Source organism: Zonotrichia leucophrys, chromosome 4 (genome assembly GCF_028769735.1).
Source record: "Zonotrichia leucophrys gambelii isolate GWCS_2022_RI chromosome 4, RI_Zleu_2.0, whole genome shotgun sequence".
Taxonomy (NCBI): domain Eukaryota; kingdom Metazoa; phylum Chordata; class Aves; order Passeriformes; family Passerellidae; genus Zonotrichia; species Zonotrichia leucophrys.
In genome coordinates, this window is record NC_088173.1 from 71,901,087 (window position 1) to 71,927,198 (window position 26,112).

General features: G+C 56.7%; 1 protein-coding gene across 3 annotated transcripts; it reads left to right on the forward strand.

Annotated features, from left to right (window-relative positions):
- Positions 1-1,227: 1,227 nt before the first annotated feature.
- Positions 1,228-24,808, forward strand: VAX2 (ventral anterior homeobox 2). Of its 3 annotated transcripts, XM_064712461.1 has the most exons (4): positions 1,228-1,259; positions 1,432-1,716; positions 7,195-7,382; positions 22,652-24,808. In XM_064712461.1, the coding sequence occupies exons 2-4, from the start codon at positions 1,434-1,436 to the stop codon at positions 23,165-23,167; spliced, it is 987 nt and encodes a 328-aa protein (XP_064568531.1). In that variant the 5' UTR covers positions 1,228-1,259; positions 1,432-1,433; the 3' UTR covers positions 23,168-24,808. The 3 variants fall into 3 exon arrangements, with proteins under 3 accessions (XP_064568531.1, XP_064568530.1, XP_064568532.1); XM_064712460.1 differs by lacking the exon at positions 1,228-1,259 and having other exon boundaries at positions 1,404-1,716; XM_064712462.1 differs by lacking the exon at positions 1,228-1,259 and having other exon boundaries at positions 1,404-1,716; positions 7,195-7,321.
- The last annotated feature ends 1,304 nt before the right edge of the window (positions 24,809-26,112 follow it).

A 26,112-nucleotide genomic window follows, 5' to 3' on the forward strand; every position in this document is an offset into this window, starting at 1 on the left:
GCCTCCCGAGGCGGGGGAGACCCCCGGGACGCCCCCGCACACACCGGGTCGGGCACTCCCAGTTGGAAACCGGGAGCCGCCCTGCTCGGTGCCGGTGTCGGTGCCGGTGTCGGTGTCGGTGCCGGTGCCGGTGCCCGGGAGCGGCTGTGCTGGATCAGAGAATTTCGGGGCTCCCTCGCTGCCCCATCCCGGGGCGGCAGTGGGGTAACCCCGGTAGCTGCGGGGACTCTCCGGTAGCTGCGGGGCAGCGCGGGGAAGCGGGACCGGAGCCCCCCGACCCCCGCCCGGCCCGGGAAGGGGCAGCGCCCGCCGGGGCCGGGGGATTTCTTTATTCGTTGCCACATTGCAGGGCGGGGATCCCCAGGGTGAGCCCCCCCCGAGAAGGAACCGAGAACCGGAGCCGCCGCCGCTGCCGCCGCTGTCGGAGCCGGGCAGCGGCCGCCGAGGGGCTCTTTGTTTACCAATCGGTGTCACAGAACGGGAGGGCAGGAAATTGCGTCTGTACCGAGCCGTTAATTTAAAACCGGCTCTTTCCTCGCCCCCCGCTCGCCCCCAGCCGCTCCCCGGTGCGGTGCGGCGGGGGCTCGGCCGCCCGCTCCCCGCTGCCGGCTCCGACAGCGGCGGCGGCCGGGGGATGCGCAGCGGAGCGCGGCGGCGGCGGGGGAGGGCCGGGCCGGAGGAATAAGGACCCGGCTTCTTCGCCGGTCCCACCCCCGGCCGCTTCCTCCGCAGCTCCCTCCCCTCGGCCTCCCTTTCCCCTCCCGCCCCCCCCCACCCCACCTCCCTCCCCACCACCCCCCTAAAATCATCGCCCCCGATCTCCCGGTATTGATTTCCCCCGCACGCGAATCCCGAGCGCGGCGCGGCGCGGCGAGCCCTGGCACGGCTGGCGGCTCTCCCGCCGCCCGCTCCCGCCGCTACCGGCACCGACAGCGGCACCCGCACCGCTACCGGCGCTCCATGGAAGGGCAGCGGCGGCGGCCGGAGCGCCTGAAGTTTGCCCGGAGCGAGGTGCGGCGGGAGGTGGAGCTGGGGAGGGGGCGCGGCGGGGGGGGCTCGGCCGCCTGTCAAAGTTTGAAACTCCTTCTCCCCCCCGGCCTCGCACCCTCTCGGGACGCCCCGACGGGTCCCCCCCATCCCCGGTACCACCCCCGGCCGGCGGGGCGGGGAGGGGGGGGTGCGCTTTAAATGCCGGGCCCCCGGTTGGGAGAAGGCGACAGGCGACAGGCGGCGGCCCCCGGCGGTCCCCGGCCATGGGGGTGAGCCGAGCCCCGGGGGGGCCGGGGAGGGGCGGGGAGGGGAAGGGGTCTGCGGAGGGTGGGGGGGGGGGGGGGCTCCCTCCCATCCCCCCCGCCCAGCCTTGCCTCCTCTCTCCCTCTCCCCGTGTCTCTCTCTGCCTCCTGATGTTTGATCCCGCCGCGGCGCCCGCAGGGATGAGCGATGGAGGGGCCGAGCCCGGCGGGAGCCCCGTGCTGCTGGCCGAGCCCGCGGCCACCGGGCGGGCCCGGGAGAAGCTGCCGACCCGGGCGGAGCTGGAGAGCGCCCTGCGCGCCGGCGGCGGCGGCGGCGGCGGCAGCGGCGGAACCGCCGGCGGCTTCAAGGACATCCCGGGAACGTCGGCGGTCAGCCCCGGCTCCTCCAAGCAGTGCGCCCCGGACACCGAGAGCCCGTCGGGGACCGGCGAGGCGGATTACTGCCGCCGCATCCTGGTGCGAGGTACGGGCACGCTCCCCGCTCCCGTCCCCGCTTCCCCCGCCCTGGGATTCCCGCTCCGGGTACGGGGCATCCCCGGCACCGCTTCCAGCGCATCCCGGGCGCTTCCCGGCTGCGACCTCCGGCCTCCCGGCCCCGTCGCTCCTGCCCCGGCTCCGCTGAGCGCGGCACTGAGCGGGCCCGCTGCCCCAGCGCGGCTCGGCCGGCAGCGGGCTCGGAGCGGGGCCGTGCCCAGCGGGCGGCCGGGAAGGCTCCGGGGGAACGGCCCCGGGGTCACGGAGCCGCCGGAGCCCCGCGGGGGACGCGCGGGCGGCGGGAGAGGGGGGACAGCATCGGCTCGGCGTTGGGAGCGATGTCGCAGGAGAAAAGCGTCACGGAGCGGCGGCGGGCGAGGGGGGGTTTATTTTTTTTTTCATTCCCCTTTATAATATCACCGGTTCGGCCCCGGCTGCGGCTCGGCGCTCCCCGGAGCCTCCGCGTCCCCCATCCCGCATCCCTCATCCCGCCGCCCGCGCTCAGTCCCCGCCGGCCCGGGACTCGCCGGGACCGCTTCTGCCTTGTGGCGAACCCCGAGAAGTTTGGGGCGCCCTGGCGCGGCTGTCGCAGGCGGGCGGGTCCCGAGCGCTCCGGGATCCCGGGGATGCTCCGCGTCCCCGCCGCTCCCCCGCCGCTGCCGGAGCCCGGAGCGGCTCGGCGGCCGCTCGGCGATCAGGGCCGAGGCCTCCCGGTGCCCAGCGCAGCGCTCGGGCAGGGAGCGGAGCGGCGGCCGTGACCTCCGTGCTCTTTGCCGGGGACCGGAGCCGGGTCCCTGTCCCGTCGTTATCCCGGGCTCGGGCATCACCCAAGCCTCTCTCCCGGTTGTCGCGATAGGCGCCCTTCGCCCACAGCCCGGTTGTCCCTGTCCGAACCGGGGACAGCGGCCGAGCAGCGGGCAGCGCTCGGCCAAGAGTCCCAGGGTCCCGCCCGTGCTGTCCCCGCGTTCCGGGGGTCTCCAAACAGGGCTGCGCCGGTCCCACCGGGTCAGGCTGGGGCCAGGCCTCTCCTCCGCCGGTTCCAGCCCCACCGAGGCCGCCCCGACGGTGCCGGCACCGGGAGAGGGGCGAGGGTCGGTGCCCAAGGCCGGGGCAGGGTCTCCGCTCCCGCCGAGCCCGGGGACCCTCACCGGGAGCGCCCGGTTTCACCATCTTGCTGCAGCCGCCACGGTGCGGACAAAATGGTGGCGGGGAGAAAACGCCGCAAATCACCGGGGCTTGAGCAGGAAAAAAGCGGGGGGAACGTGGCGGGGCCACCCGGGCTGCGGGGACACGGAGCCGCCGGTCCCCACCCGGTCCCGCAGCCGGGCAGGGCCGGGGCCGAGCAGCGGCTGGGCCCGGGCAGAGCCTCCCGGTCGGTTTCGTGCGAAGCGGGAGGTTAAAATGTTCATTTTTATGTTTAAAATAATTCTTATTTAATATTTTGAGTTCTGCTCTCGCTGCTTGCCCAGGGAAAGGGGCCTTGTCAGCCCCGGCCTCGGTGAGGAGCGGCGGCCGTGGAGCTGCCGCCAGCCCCGGTGCAGCCCCGGCGCAGCCCCGGTGCTCGCCCGCGGTGCTTTCGGTGGAGTCGGGGGATCCTGGTGACCCCCTCACACTGACAGGGTCCTCTCGGGGTCTCCGTCCGCTCCTTTGTCCCGCGGTACCGGGGATGGTCCGTGCAGGACGGAGCCTTCCGGTCACCTCCCAGTCACCTCCTGGCCGTCCCCGTCTCGTCGTTAGTGGCTCCCGGGGATAAACGGGACAAGGAGGGACCTGGGCAGCCCCGGGGCCGGTCCCAGTGTCCCCCGTGGCCACTGCGGCCCCACAGGGCTGGGGACACATCCCGGGATGCTCCCCGCGGTCACCTCCCTGTGCTGGGCCTGGTGGCCGCAGAGCACGTGGAGGGACCCTGGTGGCGTTTGGTGCCACCATGGCCACCCCATGGCACTGAGGGACATCCTGGAGGCTGGCAGGGACCTTTGGGGACCCCAAAGATCCTGGTAGCTGTGTTGGTGCGGGAAGCCAGGTGGGCATGGGTTGTCCCTGTGCCAGCGTGGGGTGTCCCTGTGGCAGGGTGAAGTGTCCCCATGGATTTGGGTGCTCTCTGCTCTTTTGAGGTATTTAAACCCCAGCTGTGTCCTGGCTCCAGAGCCACCAGGTCCCCAAGAGCAGGATGTGTCACCAGTGAGGCCCAAGGCTCCGGAACCCCTCAGGCAGGACCTGGGGAATTTTTTGGGGCTCCAGAAAGGGAAAAGACTTTCAGGAGGAGGTTCCAAAGAGATGGCCTGAGCGCCTCAAAACCTCCACTAGGGAAGGTCACTAGGGTGGGACGAGTGTTTTGGTGTCCCCTGTGCTGAGCTGGCACCGAGGCCGTGCCCTTTTCCCTGCCGTCCCTGCGGAGCTGCTCCAGCTGCCAGGGAATAACAATAAATAATGCCCGAGCTGGAGCCGACCCGCAGCTGCGGCCCCGGATCCGGCCTCCCCGGCATTCCCGGCTGTTGTTGTGCTGTGGCCGTGGCGTGGGCACGGACATGGGCACGGATGTGGGCACGGGAGTGCGGACGTGGCCTGGGCATCGTCACCACCACGGCGCTTCCCACACAAAATGGTTCCCGGCGCTGATCCCGCCGGAAAAGCCGCTGATCCGCCTACAGCCCCTTTCCTTCCCGGCAGCTCCACGCCAGCCTGTGGGGTTTGGGTGTGGGGCCGGTGCCACCACCCCCTGTGCCACCTTGGATGTCCCCAAGCCCTCGGGACTCCTTTGGTGCCGCGTTCCGGGATGGCGCCTCGGCCGTGTCCTGCAGCTCCACGGTGGGAGCGCGGCTCTGGGGTTGGGGTCCCTTTCCCAAATCGGTGTTTGGTCCCCATTCCCATCCAGGTGCTGGATCTGCCACCCTCATCCCAGCTCTTCTGTCCTCATCCCGGCTCTGCTGATCCTATGGCAGCGCCGCCATTCCAATCCCGGGGCCACCATTCCCATCCCAGCACCACCATTACAGTCCCAGCACCCCCATTCCCATCCCAGTGGCACCATTCCCATCCCAGTGGCACCATTCCAATCCCGGTGCCGCCATTCTCATTCCAGTGCCACCACTCCCATCCCAGCGCTGCCATTCCAATCCCAGCACCAACATTGCGATCCCAGCACCGCCATTCCCATCCCAGTGCCCCCATTCTGATCCCAGTGCCAACATTACCATCCCAGTACCACCATTCCCATCCCAGTACCACCATTCCCATCCCAGTGCCACCATTCCCATCCCAATGCCACCATTCCCATCCCAGTGCCACCATTCCCATCCCAGCACCACCATTCCCATCCCAGTGCCACCATTCCCATCCCAATGCCACCATTCCCATCCCAGTGCCACCGTTCCCATCTCCACCACTCGCATCCCATCTCCATCACCCCATTCCCAGGTTTTCCTCTCTGTTTTCCTCCTTCCTACCCCAGGAATTTTGTAACCCCTTCATGCCCAACTCAGCCAGATGGAGAGAGAGCCATTGACCTCCAACCAGGATCCCTCTGGAATTGGGATCCAGCATCCCAAAATCAGGGCTTGGACTGGATTTTAACCCTCTGGAAAAGCCCCTGGGAGCCCTGCAGGGAGGGCTCACCCAAACCCAGTCGGGATTTGGGACCTAGGAAGATCCCAGTGGGCGATTCCCGAGGCTCGTTTTGTTTTCTGGGAGCTGGGACAGAATTCCTGTGGATTTTTTTGGTGGAGTTTGTCCTTTCCTGGTGGGAAGGAAGCCATGGAGGCTCCTCTGGAATGGCCACGAGCCACTTCCCACACCCAAACTCTCAAAGTTTTCTTTCCCTGGATATTCCCAACCTCATAAAATCCACAGCCGGCAACAGCTTGGCGCCCACGGCGCTCCCCAAACTTGTCCTTTAATAGGAAACCGCCCCAAAACGGGAGCTGAGCTTTCCAAGGAAATATTCCTCCAGCGAGAATAATTCTGGAGAGATGGGAATTGTAATAGAGAGGAAATTTTTCCAGTAATCCTGAGGAAGGACAGAAATCAAAAATTATATTAAAATTGCATTAAAAAAAATATCTTTAATTCAAATTCTTCCTTGGCATAAACCTCCTGTTTGCTCCTGGCTTTCAAAATTATTATTCCCGGGATTAAACACTCCATTTTCCCCAAAAAATTTATGGCTTCTATTTATGTTTTTAAAAAACCCCTAATTCATGGAGATTTGTCGCCTTTCCCTGGATATTTATAAACTCTCTGCATTTGGGGCTGGAAGGAAGAACTGAGCCACAATTTAGCTCCAGATTGTGGGAATTCCATGGATAATTCACATCCAGTCACTCTTTAATTCCATTTATTTTCCATTCCCCCCCAAATTTTTGGATTTTTGGACTGATTCCTTCAGTTTTGTTTTTTTTCCCCTGGACCGATTCCTTCCATTTTGTTTTGTTTTTTTTCCCTGATGGTTCTCGCCATCAAAAATTATATAAAAATTACAGAAAAAATAATCTTTAATTTAAATTCTTCCTGGGCATAAATCTCCTGTTTGCTCCTGGCTTTCCAAACTATTACTCACAGGATGAAATGCTCCATTTTCCCAACGCTTGTTAACTGCGTTTTTTAATTTTTGGACTCATTCCTTCACTTTTTTTTTCCTTGATGGTTCTTCCCATCAAAAAATATATTAAAATTACATTTAAAAAATCTTTAATTCGAATTCTTCCTTGACACAAGTCTCCTGTTTGCCCCTGGCTTTCCAAAATATTATTCCCAGGATGAAACGCTCCATTTTCCCAACACTCGTTAACTGCATTTTTGGATTTTTAGACCAATTCCTTCAGTTTTGTTTTTGTCCCTGATGTTCTCCCCATCAAAAATTATATAAAAAATTACAAAAAAAAAGTCTTTAGTTTGAATTCTTTGGCGTAAATCTCCTATTTGCTCCATGCTTTCCAAAGTATTACTCCCAGGATTAAACACTCCATTTTCCCAACGCTTGTTAACCACATTTTTGAATTTTTGAACTGACTCCTTCACTTTTTTTTTCCCTGACAGATCTCCCCATCAAAAATTATTTTTAAAATTGCAGAAAAAAAATCTTTAATTTGAATTCTTCCTTGGCATCAATCTCCTGTTTGCTCCACACTTTCCAAAGTATTATTCCCAGAATGAAACGCTCCATTTTCCCAACCCTCGGAAACCACAATTTTTGGGTTTTGGACTGATTCCTTCACTTATTTTTTCTCTGACAGATCTCCCCATCAAAAATTGTATAAAAATTAAATTTAAAAAATAATCAAATTATCTTTAATTTGAGTTCTTCCTTGGCATCAATCTCCTGTTTGTTCCACGCTTTCCAAACTATCATTCCCAGAACGAAACGCTCCATTTTCTCAACGCTTGTTAACCACATTTTTTTAATTTTTGGACCGATTCCTTCACGGTTTTGGGGTTATTTTTCTGACAATTTTCCCTGTTCTCCTCTCAGATGCCAAAGGGACGATCCGTGAGATCGTGCTGCCCAAGGGGCTGGACTTGGACCGGCCCAAGCGGACGCGGACGTCCTTCACGGCGGAGCAGCTCTACCGCCTGGAGCTGGAATTCCAGCGCTGCCAGTACGTGGTGGGCCGGGAAAGGACGGAGTTAGCGCGGCAGCTCAACCTCTCCGAGACGCAGGTGAGACCCGCGGGGGCTCCTCGGGGTTGGGGACATCGTGGTGGCCGTGGCCGTGTCCCCGAGCCGTCGGATGCGCGCGGCGTTCCCGGTGATGGCTTTCCTCCATTGCGTCCTTGGAATGGTTGGGATACGATTGGGGACAACCCTGAGCGGTCTGTGGGGACACCCCCAGCTGGTGGTGTCCACTCAAATGTCCGGCAAAGGGTCAAGGAGAGGTTGGACCCAAAGGTGGATGAGCTTTGAGGTTGTTCCCACCCAACCCATTCCATGATCCCGGGAAAAGCGGGAAGAGGAAGGAGCAGGGAGTGACAGTGGTGACGCAAGGTGGGACATGGTGGGGATTGGTGTCTGTGGGGGCTGCTCCCACTTTTCCTGCACCCCAATCCAGGAATTAGCCCGGGATCTCTTCTCCATCGCCTTCCCTGGATGATGGGAAGGGATTTTCCTGGTTTTCCTGTGCTGGGGAGAGCCGGGAGAATGGGTGGGGTGAGCTCTGGGGTTGGTGCCTCTGATGGGGTCGTGATGGTTTTGGCTTAGAAATTTATTATTAAATTGTAATCATAATTAATTAAATAATATTAATAACGGTATTTATGTAATAATAATAGTAATATTAGAATAATTATAAATATTCTGCCTCGTCCACCCCGTTCCTGCCGAGTCTGGCAATGGCATAGCTTCCCTTGATTTGTACAGGAAATAATTCCAATTTTTCCAACCCTTTTTTATGGACCAAACCCATCCCAGCTGTGGGCAGCCAGGCCATGGCTCCGGGTGATGGGATTTGGGGGGATCCTGCTGCTGGGTTCGGGGGAAATCGGCATTCCAGGATTTTTTTTTGCGGTGGAATAGGGGGATTTCAGTGAGGACGAGGATTTGGGGTGGGATTTGGCTGTGCTGTGGTCAGGAGAGAAGTGGCCTTGGGTTCCCTGTTCCCAAGGTCCCAGTGTCACCTCCGTGGAGCCAGGAGGGTCACAGGTGACCGTGTCACACGCAGGAACAGCCTTGTCCCCCTGGCGAGGGCTCCCTTTTCCCCGTGTCCTTCTTCCTGAGGTCCCTTTTCCTGGGAACTCTCTTCCTGAGGTTCCTCTTCCCAGGAATTCTCTTGCTGAGGTCCCAGTGTCGCCTCCATGGAGCTGGGAGGGTCACGGGTGGCCTTGGCTGTGTCACTCTGTGGGAACAGCTTTGTCCCCCTGGGGAGGGGTCCCTTTTCCCAGTGTCCTTCTTCCTGGTGTCCCTCCTCCTGGAATCCCTCTTCTTTGGGTCCCTCTTCCCAGGATTTCTTTTCCCAAGGTCCCAGTGTCACCTCCGCGGAGCTGGGGGGGTCATGGATGGGCTTGGCTGTGTCACACTGCGGGAACAGCTTTGTCCCCCTGGTGAGGGTTCCACTTTTCTGGGATTCCTCTTCTTGGGGTTCCTCTTCCCAGAAATTCTCTTCCCGAGGTCCCAGCGTCACCTCCGTTGTCCACGAGGGTCACAGATAGCTTTGGCCGTGTCACTCTGTGGGAGCAGCTTTGTCCCCCTGGTGAGGGCTCCCCTTTCCCAGTGTCCTTCTTCCCAGTGTCCCTTTTCCTGGAATCCCTCTCCTTTGAGTTCCTTTTCCCTGGGATTTCTCTTCCCGAGGTCCCGGTGTCACCCCCGTGGTGCTGGCGCTGTCACAGGTGGCTGGCCGTGTCACACTGCAGGGACAGCTCTGTCCCCTGGCCGAGTCCCTTCCTCAAGGTCCCTCTTGCCGCTGTCCCCGTGTCCCCTCCACAGATCCGTGGGGAGCTGGGCAAAGCGGGAGCGGAGGATTCCAGGGAGCTGGAGCTGCACAGCAATTCCCTTTTCCCAGGATTCCCCCTCCTGGGGCCCCGGTGTCACCTCCACAGAGCTGGGAGTGACAGGTGACAAGGGACAAGCTGTGTGTCCCTGCCGTGGGATCCCTCTTCCCAAATCCCTCTTCTCAGGGTCCCCCTTCCCGCATCCCCTTTCCCAAATCTCCCTTCCTAAATCCCCATTCCCACATCCCTCTTCCCAAATCCCCCTTCCCAAATCCCACTTTCCAAATCCCACTTTCCCAAATCCCCCTTCCCACATTCCCCTTCCCAGGATCCCACTTCCCACATCCCTCGTCCCAAATCCCGTTTCTCAGGATCCCACTTCCCAGAATCCTCCTTCCAAAATTCCCAAATCCCAAATCTCTCTTCCCAAATCCCACTTTCCACGGTCCTTCTTCCCAAATCCCATATCCCAAATCCCACTTCCCAAATTTCTCTTCCCAAATCCCAGTTCCCTCTTCCCAAACCCCTTTTCCCAAATCCCCTTCACACATGCCCCTTTCCAAATCCCTCTTCCCAGGATCCCACTTCCCAAATTCCTCTTCTCCAATCCCTCTTCCCAAATGCCTTTTCCCAAATCCCACCTCCCAAATCCCCCTTCCCAAATCCCCCCTTCCCAAATCCCCTTTCCCAGATCCCTTTTCCTAAATCTCTTTTCACAAATCCCCCTTCCCAAATCTCCCTTCCCACATCCCCCTTCCCAAATCCCACTTCCCTGAATCCTTCTTCCCAAATCCCCCTTCCTAAATCCCTCTTCACAAATTCCCCTTCCCGCATCCCCCTTTCCAGATTGCTCTTCCCGGGATCTCACTTCCCAAATCTCCCTTCCCAAATTCCTCTTCCCAAATCCCAAATCTTCCTTCCCAAATTCCTCTTCCCAAATCCCAAATCTTCCTTCCCAAATTCCTCTTCCCAATCCCATTTCCCAAACCCCCCTTCCCAGGATCCTTCTTCCCAAATCCCCCCTCTCCAAATCCCTTTTCCCACATCCCCCTTCCCCAATTCCGCCTTTCCCAAATCCCCCTTCCCAGGCTCTCTCCCTGGCCAGCGTTTGTCCCCCGGGCACGGAGGATGTGCCCAGCAGGGTGCCAGGGCTCAGAGGTCACAGCCTTTCCTCAGGGATGAAATTCCCATCTTTTCTCTGGAGCCCGGCTGCTGCCTCCATCCCTGGGTGAGAAAATTCCCACCCCGTGGGCCGGGCGCTGTCGCTTCTGCTCCGCTCTCCCCCTTCCCTCCTTCTTCCCTGTCTCCTTAAATTCCTTTCCCTGCTTTTCACACCATTTTTCCTTCCCCGCAGCCAATTCCCAGTTTCCAGAACCTTCCTGGCTCCCTGATTTTTTCCCAGCCACTCACAATTCCCGAATTCCTCCTCTTCTTCCTCTCTCCAGGGGTGGTTTCACACTCAGGCATTCCCCATTTTCCTCATTCCGGGTTTTTCACGGCCAGGATGTTTTCCTCGGGAATTCCAAGAGCTTTAAACTGACTTTTCCAAGCCGCCTTTGGGTCTGGAAGGTGCTGATCCCACCTGGATCAGGTGACCTGGAGAGGGAAAAGTCACCTCCAGCCCCTCCTGTCCCCAGCCAGCTCCTCCCAACCGGGATAAATTCAACTTTTGCAGTAATCCCAGGATTTTGGCTGCTTCTGGTGATTCATTCCCAGAACAGCTCCCAGAATTTATGGAATTTTAGTGGTGAATCCCAATCAACAGCATCTCCTGGCTCTTTATTTTTTTTTTTTTTTTGGGATGGGGGACAGATCCTTTCCAGTCCTTCCTTGAGCTGGATTTTAATTCCAAGACAAATTCTTGGAATTAAATCTTTAATTCCGAGGAAGCTGCTCCTGACTTTCCCCTGTGGATGTGATGGGAACCCTGAAGGGAAGGGAAGGGAAGGGAAGGGAAGGAAAGGAAAGGAAAGGAAGAAGGAAAGGAAGAAGGAAAGGAAAGGAAAGGAAAGGAAAGGAAAGGAAAGGAAAGGAAAGGAAAGGAAAGGAAAGGAAAGGAAAGGAAAGGAAAGGAAAGGAAAGGAAAGGAAAGGAAAGGAAAGGAAAGGAAAGGAAAGGAAAGGAAAGGAAAGGAAAGGAAAGGAAAGGAAAGGAAAGGAAAGGAAAGGAAAGGAAAGGAAAGGAAAGGAAAAGGGAAAGGAAAGGAAAGGAAAGGAAAGGAAAGGAAAGGAAAGGAAAGGAAAGGAAAGGAAAGGAAAGGAAAAAGGAAAGGAAAGGAAAGGAAAGGAAAGGAAAGGAAAGGAAAGGAAAGGAAAGGAAAGGAAAGGAAAGGAAAGGAAAGGAAAGGAAAGAGGAAAGGAAAGAGGAAAGGAAAGGAAAGAGGAAAGGAAAGGAAAGAGGAAAGGAAAGGAAAGGAAAGGAAAGGAAAGGAAAGGAAGGAAAGGAAAGGAAAGGAAAGGAAAGGAAAGGAAAAAGGAAAGGAAAAGGAAAGGAAAGGAAGGAAAGGAAAGGAAAGGAAGAAAGGAAAGAAAGAGAGAAAAAGGAAAAAGGAAAAAGGAAAGGAAAAAGGAAAAAGGGGCCACCAGGGTTGGGATTTTTTTGTGCCTGTGGATGTTTGGGAAGGGAGGGGGAAGGATGATTCATCCCGGCGAGGAGGGAATGTGACGAGATGGAAAGAGACACGGTGTGATCGCAGCTGGAATGCTGCAGCATTCCCGGGAGCGGGGCTGGAATCTTGCAGAAATCCTGCTGAAAACAGGGGGGAAAGGGGATTCAGGGTCTGGTTTCACTCTCCTGGCAGCTGTTTGGGAGAGTTGGAGGCAGGATTTGTCGGGGAGAGTGGCATTTGGGATTTTTTGGCTCCGAGTCATGCTCCAGGAATGAGGGATCAGGCTGGGAGAGAGGGAATCGCTGGGAGAAGAGGAGGGATCAGGCAGGGAGAGGGGGATCACCGAAAAAAGATGGGAATCAGCCAGGAGTGAGGATGGGATCACCCAGAAATTATGGGATCTCCCAGAAATGATGGGAATCACTCAAAGAAAATGGTAATCAACCAGGAATGAGGATGGGATCACCCAGAAATTAAGGGAATCACCTGGAAATTTGGGTGAGATCACCCAGGGGAGAGGAGGGATCTGCCAGGAGAGCAGGGTGGAATTTCGGAGCCAAAGTTACTTCCACCATCCAGGGAATTCCTCTTCCCCCCCGGTATCCGCTCCACCTCCCAGTGCTTTTCCTAATTAATCCACAGATATAATTAATGTTCGATGAGTTTAATTAACCTGGGAAATGTTTCCATTGGGGAATATTTCCATGGAGATGCCGAGGAGAGCTCTGAGGTCCTTGGGATGAGCTGGGAAGTGGCAGGAGCGTCCCAAACCTATCCCAAATCCCCAGGGCAGCTCATATCCATGGATTTGGCTTTTTCTGGGAAAACCCGCCAGAATCCTGAAGGGAAAAGTGCCCCTTCCTGGTGTCATTATGGGATGGAAAATCCCAGGTGGAGGAGGCAAAAAGGGGTCAGTAGATGGGGTGGAATTCCCATAAATTTTTGATGGGATGGGATGGGATGGAATTGGGATGGGATTGATGGAACAGAATTGGGATGGGAAGAATTGGGATGAGATGGATGGATGGATGGATGGATGGATGGATGGATGGATGGATGGAAGGAACAGAATTGGGATGAGATGGAATTGGGATGAAATGGGGTGGGATAAAATGAGATGGGGAGGAAATGCAATGGGATGGGATGGGATGGGATGGGATGGGATGCAGGGATTTGCTCTCAGGGTCAGGAGTTCAGTGCCAGGCTCAGATTCAAGCGACCCCGGTGTTTTCCAGCCCTTTTTAGGGCCAGGACAGGGAGGTGACACTCAGGATGAGGGACAGTCCCAAATTGTACCAGGGAAGGTTTAGGTTGGATTTTTGGGAAAATTCCTACATGGAAAGGGTTTTCCAACCGGCCAGGGGTGGATCCCCATTCCTGGGGGGATTTTCCATCCCTGTGGATGTGGCACTTGGGGACATGGTGGTGGCCTTGGCAGTGCTGGAAGGAGTGGCTGGATTCAGGAGTTTCCAACCTAAATGATCCCATAATTCCATGATTTCTGCCTGCCTGGCTGCTGGAAAATCCATGGGATTCTCCAAGTGTCCCCATGGGCTCCATCCAGACCTTCTTGGGGACAACTCCTGGGCTCCCCTACAACTCCATCACAACCCGTGGCCCCCCACCCCCCTGGAGCATCCCGGGATTCCCAGCATGGAACAAAACATCTGGGAAAGCCGAGGAAGGCCGGGAAGGTCTATTTATAGCCCGGCAATTAGGAGGAGGCCGTTAAAAATTAATCACCTCGGCTCGTTAACGGCTCCCCGCAGGGACAGAACGAGGGGACGAGGGCTGGGGCTGCCACAGGTTTTCCTCTCCTGGGAAAAAATAAAAAGCAGGAAAGATGAGGTTGGCAAGAGCTGGGAGCCCCAAAACCCCGTAATTCCAATTTCCCTCTGGACTGGGACACGGTGGAAGTGATGGGATCCATGGCAGGTGATTTTGGAACTTCCAAAGGGCAGGGTTGGGATCTTGGCAAGGAATTGCTGGCTGGGAGGGTGGGCAGGGGCTGGGCTGGAATTCCCAGATTTGCTGTGGCTGCCCCTGGATCCCTGGCAGTGCCCAAGGCCAGGCTGGACCCACCTGGGATAGTGGGAGGTGTCCCTGCCCTTGGAAGAAAAGTTTTAAGATCCTTCCCAACCCTTCCCAAACCAGTTGGGAATTTTGGGATTCAGTGGTTCTTTCCTGAGGGGCCTCCATCCCTCTTTCCATCCCTCTCTCCATCCCTTCTGCTGGAGTTTTTTCGGGATGGGATGAACTCTCCCACCCTTTTTCCCTGGAGCACTTCCCTGACTGACTTCCAGGAGGGATCTGGGCTATTCCAGAGGATCTGGGAACAGCATCCTGCAGCTGCCAAATCCTTGGGAATTGGTGGCAATGGGGAACATCAGCCTGAACCATCCCACATTTAACGGGATCAGGTCACACCGGGATGCTGAAAGCACCTGGAAAGGAGGGAGATCCTAAATCCTGATACCCACTGGAGATTCCCGGGATTTGGGCACCTCCAGCAGGTGCTGGATCCCATTCCCACATCCCAGCCTGCGTCAGAGCACGTTCCTGGAGCAAACCCAGCTCCCATGGCCGCGCTAATCCCGGCCCCTCCTGGCAGCAGGGGACGACAAACCCGGGGACACCGCGGTGGCAGGGCCAGGCTGGCACAGCCCCCGGAGATTCCCGAATTCCGGCATCGGGATCCCAAAAACCCGGCTGGAGGGATGAATTCTGGATTTTTGGAGAGTGTTCCTAAAAAGGGGAGCGGGAAATTGGGGTGTGCTCTGGGATAGAGGAGTTGGATATTTGGGATCCCAAAATGTCCAGGTGCTTCCAGGATTCTCCAAGCAAGGAGTGAAATTATTGATGGGGGGAAAAAGTAGCAAATAATTCACTGAGATTTGTGTCACTGAGGATTTACAATCCCTTCCCCCCCCAAAATAAAATCCTGGGATTTCAGAATTTCTGATGGAAATATTTGATTCCTGATAAAGCCGAACTGGGTGTTCCCAGAGCAATCCCAGTATTCTCCAAGTGGATGTAATTTAAATGTTTTCCTGCAAAAAAATGATGGGGTTTGGGTTTGGTGATGGTTTTTGTGAGTTTTGGAGCTCATCCCAATGCTTGGGCTGGAATTCCCTCCCATGGATCCCATCCAGACCTTCAGGATTTCATGGAGGGTGGTGTCCCCACCCATCCCAGCACTTCCCAAAACCCCAAAAATGGGGGAATTCCCCTCCAGCTTCGTGGGCATCTCCAAATTTTCCATTTCCAAATGGCACCAGAGCACCTGCAAGTGATATCCCTGGCAGCAATAACCAGAATTCCCGATATCCAAATACTCCCAAGCCGGGAATATCCAGAATTTTGGAGCAGGAGAGGGACACAGGCCTGGCTGCTGGCTGGAATTTTGGATCAGCGGTGGGAGAGGGGCTGTGCTGGGAATGGGCTCCAGGATGAGGGTCAGGGACAATTCCCACCGTGCTGGTGGCTGGAAGCGCATTCCCAAGAGAGAGGCGGAGGGTTTGGAATGGTTGGCGCAGCGGGATGAGCTGGAATGGCGGCCGAGGGATGAATCCATCCAGTCGGAACAGGGAGAGGCAGGAGGGTCACGGAGCCGCCGTTACGAAACCCGCGGGTTCTGGCAGCGATCCTGACGGATTGCACAATGCCAGGATCCGGGATCCGAGCCCCAGTGGGGATGGAGAGAGGAGAATGAGGAGGAAAAAGAGGAAAATGGGGAAAGGGAGGAGGAGGAAGGTGGCGCAGGATGATGGCGGAGCGCAGGCTCCCAACGAGCGTCAGCTGCCGGCGGTCAGGAGCTAATCCCGGCCAATTCCCGCTCGGCAGCCAGGAATAGCGCGGGATGGAGGAGCCGGGGGCCACACGTGTGCCAGGAGCGCGTGACGGAGCCGGGGTCATTGCCGGGGCAGGGCCGCCCAAAACAAACACCACTAAAAACCCCAAACACGGCCCCGGCCCCGGAGCCGCCCAGCAGGGTCGGGATTGTCCTGTTGGGCGGATAAACGCCGGGAGAACGCTCTGCGGTGTTTTTTGGGAATGTGGGAGTGTGGAATGTTGGTATTCCCGGGATCTGCCTGGGCGGGGTTGGGATCCCAGTCAGGAGTGATTCCCATCACGACTCAGCCCCAGTGCAGCAGGAAGCAGCGGATGAAGATGGAAAACGGGAGCTGTAATGAGAGGAGGAAAAGTCCGGTTCCATCCATGTGGTGCTTTGGGATGCTGAATGGATGGGATGGATGGATGGATGGATGGATGGATGGATGGATGGATGGATGGATGGATGGATGGACGGATAAGAGATGGGGTCATTGCCGGGGCAGGGCCGCCCAAAACAAACACCACTAAAAACCCCAAACACGGCCCCGGCCCCGGAGCCGCCCAGCAGGGTCGGGATTGTCCTGTTGGGCGGATAAATGCTGGGAGAACGCACTGCAGTGTTTTTTGGGAATGTGGGAGTGTGGAATGTTGGTATTCGTGGGATCTGCCTGGGCGGGGTTGGGATCCCAGTCAGGAGTGATTCCCATCACGACTCAGCCCCAGTGCAGCGGGAAGCAGCGGATGAAGACGGAAAACGGGAGCTGTAATGAGAGGAGGAAAAGTCCGGTTCCATCCATGTGGTGCTTTGGGATGCTGAGTGGATGGACGGATGGGATGGGATGGGATGGATGGATGGATGGATGGATACGAGATGGGGTCATTGCCGGGGCAGGGCCGCCAAAACAAACACCACTAAAACCCAAACACGGCCCCGGCCCCGGAGCCGCCCAGCAGGGTCGGGATTGTCCTGTTGGGCGGATAAACACCGGGAGAACGCACTGCGGTGTTTTTTGGGAATGTGGGAGTGTGGAATGTTGGTATTCCCGGGATCTGCCTGGGCGGGGTTGGGATCCCAGTCAGGAGTGATTCCCACTATGGCTCAGCCCCAGTGCAGCAGGAAGCAGCGGATGAAGATGGAAAACAGGAGCTGTAATGAGAGGAGGAAAAGTCCGGTTCCATCCATGTGGTGCTTTGGGATGCTGAATGGATGGACGGATGGGATGGATGGATGGATGGATGGATGGATGGATGGATGGATGGATGGATGGATGGACGGATAAGAGATGGGGTCATTGCCGGGGCAGGGCCGCCCAAAACAAACACCACTGAAAACCCCAAACACGGCCCCGGCCCCGGAGCCGCCCAGCAGGGTTGGGATTGTCCTGTTGGGCGGATAAACGCTGGGAGAACGCGCTGCGGTGTTTTTTGGGAATGTGGGAGTGCCAGAGTGTGCGATGTTGATATTCCCAGGATCTGCCTGGGCAGGGTTGGGACTCCAGTCAGGAGCGATTCCCATCATTGGGAGTCGGCCCCAGTGCAGCAGGAAGCAGCAGATGAGGGTGGAAAACGGGAGCTGTAATGAGAGGAGGAAAATTCCAGTTCCATCTGTGCAGTGTTTTGGGATGCTGGGATAGATGGATGGATGGATGGATGGATGGATGGATGGATGGATGGATGGATGGATGGATGGACGGACAGTTACTGGACTGAAAACATGCACAAATCCCCGGATCGCTGAGATCCGTGGAATGATGAGCTCCCACCCTTTCCCTTCCCAGATAAAGGGTTTCCGTTGGAATTCCCGTCTTGGGAATAATTCCTTTTGTGGCTCAGAAGTGTTTGGGGAAGGGCAGGGATGGGAACAGCAGTCCACGTCTCTGGAGAAGGAATCCCGGGATTCCTTCCAAGGTCACAGCACGGGATTCCAGGGATCCAACACCTCGTGGCCTCCATCCCAGGCATTCCAGGGATCCAACCCCTCACAATCTCCATCCCAGAGATTCCAGGGATTCCAAGCCCTCACGAGCTCCAACCTGGGGATTCCAGGGATCCAACCCCTGTGGAATCCATACTGAGGATTCCAGGGATCCAACCCCTCATGGGCTCCATCCCGGTGCCGATGTGGAAAAATGGGATGGAGCCGACGTCACGGGTTCCGGATGATTCCGTAGGCTCCGGATAATGCCGTGTTCCCATTTTTATTCCCGTCTTCATGCGCTGCTCCCCACACCCTGCTAGGATCCGGGAATTGGGATTCCAGGATCAGAACTCGCTGGAGCACTGGGCTGTGGCATTCCGAACGTGGTGACATTTGGGATGACATTCCAGGTGCCAGGAGCAGGGGAGGGAACACAGCCCTGCCTTCCTGGAGTCAGAGGGATGAATCCTTAAGGAAAGGATCCGCGGGAGGAGGAAAAATCCAGGGGGATCTTGGGGACTCATTCGGTCATGGAACATAGAGAGGGAAATGAAAATAAAATAAAATAAAATAAAATAAAATAAAATAAAATAAAATAAAATAAAATAAAATAAAATAAAATATAAAATATATTGCAAAATAAAATAGGAAATAAAATAAAAATAGTAAATATTTTGAAATAAAAAAATAAAATAAAATTAGAACATAACATTATAAAATATAAAATATAAAATATAAAATATAAAATATAAAATATAAAATATAAAATATAAAATATAAAATATAAAATATAAAATATAAAATATAAAATATAAAATATAATGAAAGCAAATTGGCTCAGGGAGAAGAAATAGATGGGAAAATAAAATGGAAGAGAATAAAGCAAAATAAAATACAGTAGGAGAAAACAAAATAAGTGTAAGAGAATTCTAAGAATTTGATAGAAGACAAGGGAGTGAAATAATTAAGATAAATTAAATTAAATTATATTTTTTAAAATCAATTTTAAAAATTGAAATTAAATTGCTAAAGAATAAAATAATAAATCATAAAATAATAAAATAATATAAAATAAAGAAGGAAAAACATCAATATCACAATATATAAACATGTAATCTAAAATCAAATGTAACACATCATATAAAATATATACTACATTATAATTACATTAAATACATTATATACTATATATGTATATATGTATTATGTCTTATATATTAGTAAGCTATATTTTATAGGTGAATATTAATATGATTTACTACTATAATTATAAATTAATATAAAATATCTCAAAGATTTAATATGCAGCAGAAAATAAAAACAACAAAAATATAAAGATGTAATTCAATACAATATAGTAAACATAAAGACATCAGTAAATATAATAGAAAACAATAATTATATATCTCTATAAAATAAAATAATATGTATGTAAATAAGGTGTGTATATATTTATTTTCCCATTATTATTCTCTTTCCCAAATATAAATATCAAAAATTTTCTTGCTTTTATTCAATATAAATAATGAAATATGAATATTTTATATTTTGTACTATTTCATAGCTCCCCACAGACACTTTCCCAGCCTTTTGGGGTCTCTGTGCCACGCTTCCTTTTTCCCATATTCCCATTTCCATGGTGGGTTGGGGAGCTGGGAATGTTCCCCTGGAGAAGGGAAAATTCCAGGGAATCCTCAGAGTCCCTGGAGGGGCTCCAGGAGAGCTGGAGAGGGACTGGGGACAAGGCCTGCAGGGACAGGAGCCAGGGAATGGCTCCCACTGGGAAAGGGGAGATTGGGCTGGGATCTTGGCAAGGAATTGCTGGCTGGGCTGGAATTCCCAGATTTGCTGTGGCTGCCCCTGGATCCTTGGGAGTGTCCAAGGCCAGGCTGGATCCACCTGGAGCAGTTGGATTTTGGAGCAGCTCCTGGTTTGGTGTTCAGGAATGGGGTTGAAGTTCCAAACCTGATCCATGGGCTCGTCCTGCCCGTCCTCAAGGGTTAAATCCCACTGAGGGATTTTCCTGAATTCCTGCTCCTCCTGAATCGCTGGATAGGGAATATTTGGAGAGGACAGTTCTGAAAATGTCCATCCTGTTCAGGTTCACGCTGGATCTTCATTAGGGTGGCACTAATTAGATGGGTTTGGGGCTCCCTGGGTCCTCTTTGGCCCCACCACTGCGGGTTTGGGATCTGCAATTCCCAGGATTCGGCTGCTCCAGGGGATGGGACAATTCTGTGTCCAGTCACCGTGTCTGGGGACGTGGCACTGTCCCCAAAACCATCCCAGTGGTCAGCACAGAGTGACCAATGGGGTCAGTGGGATGGGGACACCAGTGGTCAGCACAGAGTGACCAGTGTGGTCACTGGGATGGGGACACAGCACTGGGGTCAGTGGGATGGGGACACCAGTCCTGGGGACAGGCGTTGTTCCCCAAACCATCCCAGTGGTCAGCACGGAGTGACAGTGGGGTCAGTGACACAGTGACACCGCTCTGGTGTTGGTGGCATGGGGACACCAACCATGGAGACCCAGCTCTGTTCCCAAAACCATCCCAGTGGTCAGCATGGAGTGACCAGTGGGGTCACTGGGATGGGGACACAGGTCTGGGGTCAGTGGGTGGGGACACAGTTCTGGGGACCCAGCTCTGTTCCCAAACCAGTCCCTGTGCTGTGGTCAGCACAGAGTGACCAATGGGGTCAGTGGCCTGGGGACACCAGCCCTGGGGTCAGCAGGACAGGGACACCAGCTCTGGAGTCAGTGGCATGGGTGACACCATCCCTGGGGACCCGGCTGTGCCCGGTGGCAGTGAGTGCCTCGATGTCCCCGTGCGGGTGTCGCGGATGTCCCCGAGGGGAGTGGCGGGCCGGCAGTGCCCGGCGGCGGCGGGAGGCGATGTCCCCGCGGTGTCCCCACAGTGTCGATGTCCCCACGGTGTCCCCGCGGTGTCCCCGGTGTCCCCCGGTTCCCGCCCTGGGGCTCCTTTGTGCGGTGTCACCGCGGGCCCGGCGCGTCCCCAAGGAGCCGCCGGTGACACCGGGACGATCCCGGCACCGCCGGCCCCGCGGCTCGGGGTCCCTCCCGCCCTTCCCCGCCGCGCTCTAACCCGAGTGTCTTCCCACCCGTGTCCTTCCCTCACCCCGTGTCCGTCTGTCCGTCCCTCCCGCCTCTCTCTGTCTCTCTCTCTGCCTCTCCTGCCCCTCTGCTCTGCCAGGGAGGGAGGGAGGGAGGGAAGGAGGGGGATTTAGGGGGTCTGCGGTGGGCAGGGGCGGGTTTGGGGTGCGGGGATCCCGCGGGGCTCAGCCTGGGTTCCCTCCTGATCCCGGCCAGGGGTGCGGGTGTCCCCGGCTGGGTCTGTCCCCAGCAGTCCAGGGCCACCAGAAGCCACCCTGTCCCCTCAGGTGTCACCCTGCACCCCGGCCAGGGAAGGGTTTGCAGTCGGGGATGGGAATTTGGGGTTGAGGAGAACCCAGCCTGTCCCTGTCAGCATTCCCGGGAAAAGCAGCGCAGGGAGAGCCGAGCACGGCACGGAGGGGGTCAGACCCCATCCCTGGGGTCCCATTCCTGGGGTGCCATCCATGGGTTCCCAGCCCTGGGCTCCTGTCCCCAGCTCCATTCCAGGGGTCCCATTCCAGGAACAGGAGCCTGGGCTCGTTGGGGGTCCCATCCCTGGGGTCCCATGCCTGAGATCCTGTCCCTGGCTCCTGTCCCAAATCCCATTCCTGGGATCCCATTCCTGGAGTCCCATTCATAGGGATGAATCCCCAGGCTCCCAACCCTAGGATTCCATCCATGGGATCCCATTCCTGGGGTCCCATTCCAGGGACAGGAGCCTGGGATCCCGTTCCCGGGGTCCTGTCCCTGGAATCCCAACCCTGGACTCCTGTTCTGAGTCCAAACCCTGGGATCCCATTCCTGGGGTCCCAGTCCTGGAGTCCCATCCATAGGGACCCATCCCCAGGCTCCCAACCCTGGGATCCCATTCCTGAGATCCCAACCCTGGGATTCCATCCCTGAGGTGCCATTCTTGGGATCTCATTCTTGGGATCCCATTCCTGAGGTCCCATTCCTGGTGTCCAATTCCAGAGGTCACATCCATGGGGAGCCATCTCAAGGCTCCCAACCCTGGGATCTCATTCCTGAGGTTCTATCCTTGGGGTTCCATCCCTGTGATCCCAACCCTGGGCTCGTGTCGCAAGTCCCATTCCTGGGGTGCCATTCCTGGTATCCCATTCCTGGAGTCCCATCCATGGGGACCCATCCCCAGGCTCCCAAACCCGGGGTCCCATTCCTGGGCTCCTGTCCCGAGTCCCATCCCTGGGGTCCCATTCCTGGGGTGCCATCCATGGGGTCTCATTCCCAGGCTCCCATCCCTGGGATCCCATTCCTGGGGTGCCATTCCTGGGATCCCATCTCTGGGGTCCCATCCATGGGGACCCATCCCCAGACTCCCATCCCTGGGATCCCATTCCTGAGGTTCCATCCTTGGGTTTCCATCCCCGCAATCCCAACTCTGAGTTCCCGTCCCAAGTCCCATTCCCGGGGTGCCATTCCCGGGCTCCAGTCCCGATTCCCATCCCGGTGCTCTCATTCCCGGGGTTCCATCCCCGCGATCCCAACTCTGAGTTCCCGTCCCAAGTCCCATTCCCGGGGTGCCATTCCCGGGCTCCAGTCCCGATTCCCACCCCGGTGCTCTCATTCCCGGGGTTCTATCCCCGCGATCCCAACCCTGGGTTCGTGTCCCAAGTCCCATTCCTGGGGTGCCATTCCCGGGCTCCAGTCCCGATTCCCATCCCGGTGCTCTCATTCCCGGGGTTCCATCCCCGCGATCCCAACTCTGAGTTCCCGTCCCAAGTCCCATTCCCGGGGTGCCATTCCCGGGCTCCAGTCCCGATTCCCATCCCGGTGCTCTCATTCCCGGGGTGCTCCCCCCCGTCAGGCTCGGGCCCCGCAGGAATTCTCCCTTTCCCCGATCCCGGGCGGGCGGATCTCGCTTGGCCGTTTATTCTAATCCGTCTCTCTCTCTCTCTCTCGTACCTCTCGCTCTCTCCTGGCTCTCGCCTCTCTCTCCCCGGCCCCGCCCGCGCTCTCTTTCCGTCCGTGCCCTCCCGTCCCCCCCTTTCCCCACCCCAAACCCCCTCCCCAGGTCAAGGTGTGGTTCCAGAACCGCCGCACGAAGCAGAAGAAGGACCAGAGCAGGGACTCTGAGAAACGCTCCTCCAGCACCTCCGAGTCCTTCGCCACCTGCAACATCCTGCGGCTGCTGGAGCAGGGCCGCCTCCTGTCCGTGCCGGCCCCCCCGAGCCTCCTGTCCCCCCCTTCCAACCCTGTCGCTGTCGCCAGCCCCGCGGCCAGCCTGGCGCCGCCTGTCCCCGCGTCCCCGCCGGGGCTGGGCACCAGCAGCCCCCCGGCCCCGCCGCCTTTCGGCCTGCACGTCCCGTCCCTCGCCGCTTCCTCCTCCTCCTCCTCCTCATCCTCTTCCTCATCCTCGTTGTCGTCGTCGCCGCGGCTGCCGGGGAGGCCGCTGTGTTTCGGGGGGCCGCTGCTGGGCGCCCTGCACGATCTGCCCGCTTCGTACCCGCCCGGAACCTCCGCGTTCGAGCCTTACACGCGGCTGGAGAGGAAGGACAGTTCTATACCCAGCAAGAAGCCGAGCCCTTAAAAGGAAAAACTAAAACAAAAAAACCCAAAAAACCCCAAAAAAACCTAAAAAAAACAGTGTCAAAAAGTGTCACCTCCCCCCCGCCACACCAAGCCCAGATTGTCCCCTCCCCAAGTGGGAATTCCCGCTGGGAATGGGCGCCCCCGGGAATGGCAGCTCCCTCCTGGCGGGTGGAGGCGCGGATGTCGCCAGGATATGGCTGGTGACACTCCGAGGTGTCGCTGTCACCAAAGCCCCGCTCCAGGTATGGGCGAGAGGGGACAGGAGCAGCGGGAGGTGGCGCTGGGACACCCTGGGGTGTCTTTTCCCGGGGGGACAAAAGGGACAGCGCGAGGTGACACCGGGCTCTGTCCCCGCGGTGTCCTCGGAGAAGCGCCGTGCCTCAGTTTCCCCGCGGTGACCGCAGGGTCCCGGCGCTGCTCCCGGGGAGGGGATCTGTCCTCCGGTGTCCTGAGTGATGTCCCAAATTGTCGCCGTGCTGGGACACCCGCGGAGCCCCAACACTGCCCTGTCCCTTTTTGGGGCTGTCCCTACAGGGGGGCTGTGGGTCCCTGTCCCGTCCCGCTGGGTGACAGCTGGGGACAGTGGTGACAGTGCCACCTGCCGCTCTGGGGCACCCCCAGACCCATCCTGGGGTGGCACCGCAGTGACCCCGCGCTGACACTGTCACCCGCCACACCCCCCTTGTCACCTGTCACAGCCAGGGTCCCTTCCCAGGTCCCTGCGGGGCCCACTCGGGCTGAGGGTGGGGTTGGGGACCAGGGGGACTTGGCGTGAGGTGGCCCTTGGGGACAGGGACGGCTGCTGGGGGAGTGTGAGTGTCACCTTGGTGAGACACCCTGGGGTGGCATCACGTTGTGCAGGTGTCCTGGGGTGTCACCACCGTGCCAGGACACCCTGGGGTGGCATCACTTTGTCATCCTGTGATGGCATTGCCTTGCCAGGACACCCTGGGGTGGCATCACCCGGTACCCCGTGGTGTCACCTCCATACCGGGACACCCTGGGGTGGCATCACCCGGTACCCCACGGTGTCACCTCCATACCGGGACACCCTGGGATGGCATCACCAGGTACCCCGTGGTGTCACCTCCATACCGGGACACCCTGGGGTGGCATCACCAGGTACCCCTCGGTGTCACCTCCATACCAGGACACCCTGGGGTGGCATCACCAGGTACCCCGTGGTGTCACCTCCATACCGGGACACCCTGGGGTGGCATCACCAGGTTCCCCACGGTGTCACCACTGTACCACGACACCCTGGGGTGGCATCACCAGGTTCCCCGTGGTGTCACCACGATACCAGGACACCCTGGGGTGGCATCACCAGGTCCCCCACGGTGTCACCACCGTGCCAGGACACCCCGCGGTGTCACCACCCCTCAGTGCCACCCCCCGACCCCGCAGGGACACGGCTGTGACAGGACCAGGGGGACACCCCGAGCCCCCTCCCCACACCCAGGCCCTGCCCTGGGGGCTCCCCCCACACCCCCAAACCCGCTGCTGTTGATTAATTCATCAATCAATTAATTAATAATGATCATTAACACTGAGCATCGTCGTCCCCCCCCCACCCCCGGGCTGCTGCTCCCCCGGGGCCCCGAATTCCCAGGATTTTGCAGGGAAATATTTAAAATAAAAGATTTTATGAGAAACTTTGGGTCCTTTTTTTAATTTTTCCCCGTTTTCAGGGAATTGTTATTTATTACTCCACTGACTTTGGAGCGTTTTAAGGGGACGGCTCGGGCGGGGAAACTGAGGCAGAGACAGGTGACAAGTGACAATCCCGCCTGTCCCCCTGTCCTTTAATTCTGGCACAATTAGCCTGGAATTGCTCCAAAGATATTTGGGATTTTTCCTCCCCTCATCCCCTAATTCTTTAATTTCTGTCCATCCCGCCTCTTCCCGATCCAGGTGGAGCCAGGACAGGGAAGCGGCCGCGTCCCCAGCCCTGGAATTCTGTCCCCAACCCCACCCGGGCCTCGCTTGGATTTTGCTTTTCCCTTTTCCCAGCCCCATTCCAGCGGGGATTTAGGGATTTCCAGAAAATTCCCGGGCTCACCGGGAGGAATCGGGTGGAAAAGGGAACCCCAGACTCCTCAACCTCCGCGGCCGGAGGGGATTTGGGGACATTTCGGGCAAAACAAAGCCCGGGTTGGATTTGGGATCATCCTTGGGGTTTTCCTGCCTGCTGTGGTTCCGCGGGAATCCCGGCGCTGCTCCTTTTGCCCGTTTGACCCCAAAAATCCCAAATCCCATCCATAGCTCCTTTCTCCAAAGCGAAGCTGTCACGGGGGTCGGGGACAGCTTGGGGACACCCCCAGTTTGTCCCAGTCCGTTCCAGGGGCTCCTCCAGTCTGGGATGTCAAATTTTAAGGAAAAATTGGGTTTTTATATGGTTTCTAATGTTAATAAAAGTCACGTCCTGCCTCCTTCTGCCTCCTCCTCATCCTTCCCTGTTCCGGGTCATTGTCCCCGTGGGTGACATCGCAGGGTGACATTCCTAAGGCCACCGTTGCCCGCTCTGCTGTGTCCTCAGAGCCCCCGAGGAGCCGTGCACCCCTTGTTCCCTATCCTTATTCCTTATCCCAATCCTTATCCCTATTTTTCCTATTTTCCTATTTTTCCTTATCCTTTATCCCTACCCCAATCTCCATCCCCTATTGCTATCCCTTAACCCTATTTTTATTCCTTATCCCTATTCTTATTCCTTATCCCTTATCCCTTATCCCTTATCCCTTATCCCTATCCCAACCCCTTATCCCAACCCCTCATCCCTACCCTATCCCTATCCCTTATCTACATCTCTATCCTTTATTCCTGTCCCTTTCCCTATCCCATTCCCTTATCCCTATCCCTTATCCCTAACCCTGTCCCATTCCCTTATCCCTATCCCTATCCCTATCCCTATCTCTATCCCTATCCCTATCCTTATCCTTATCC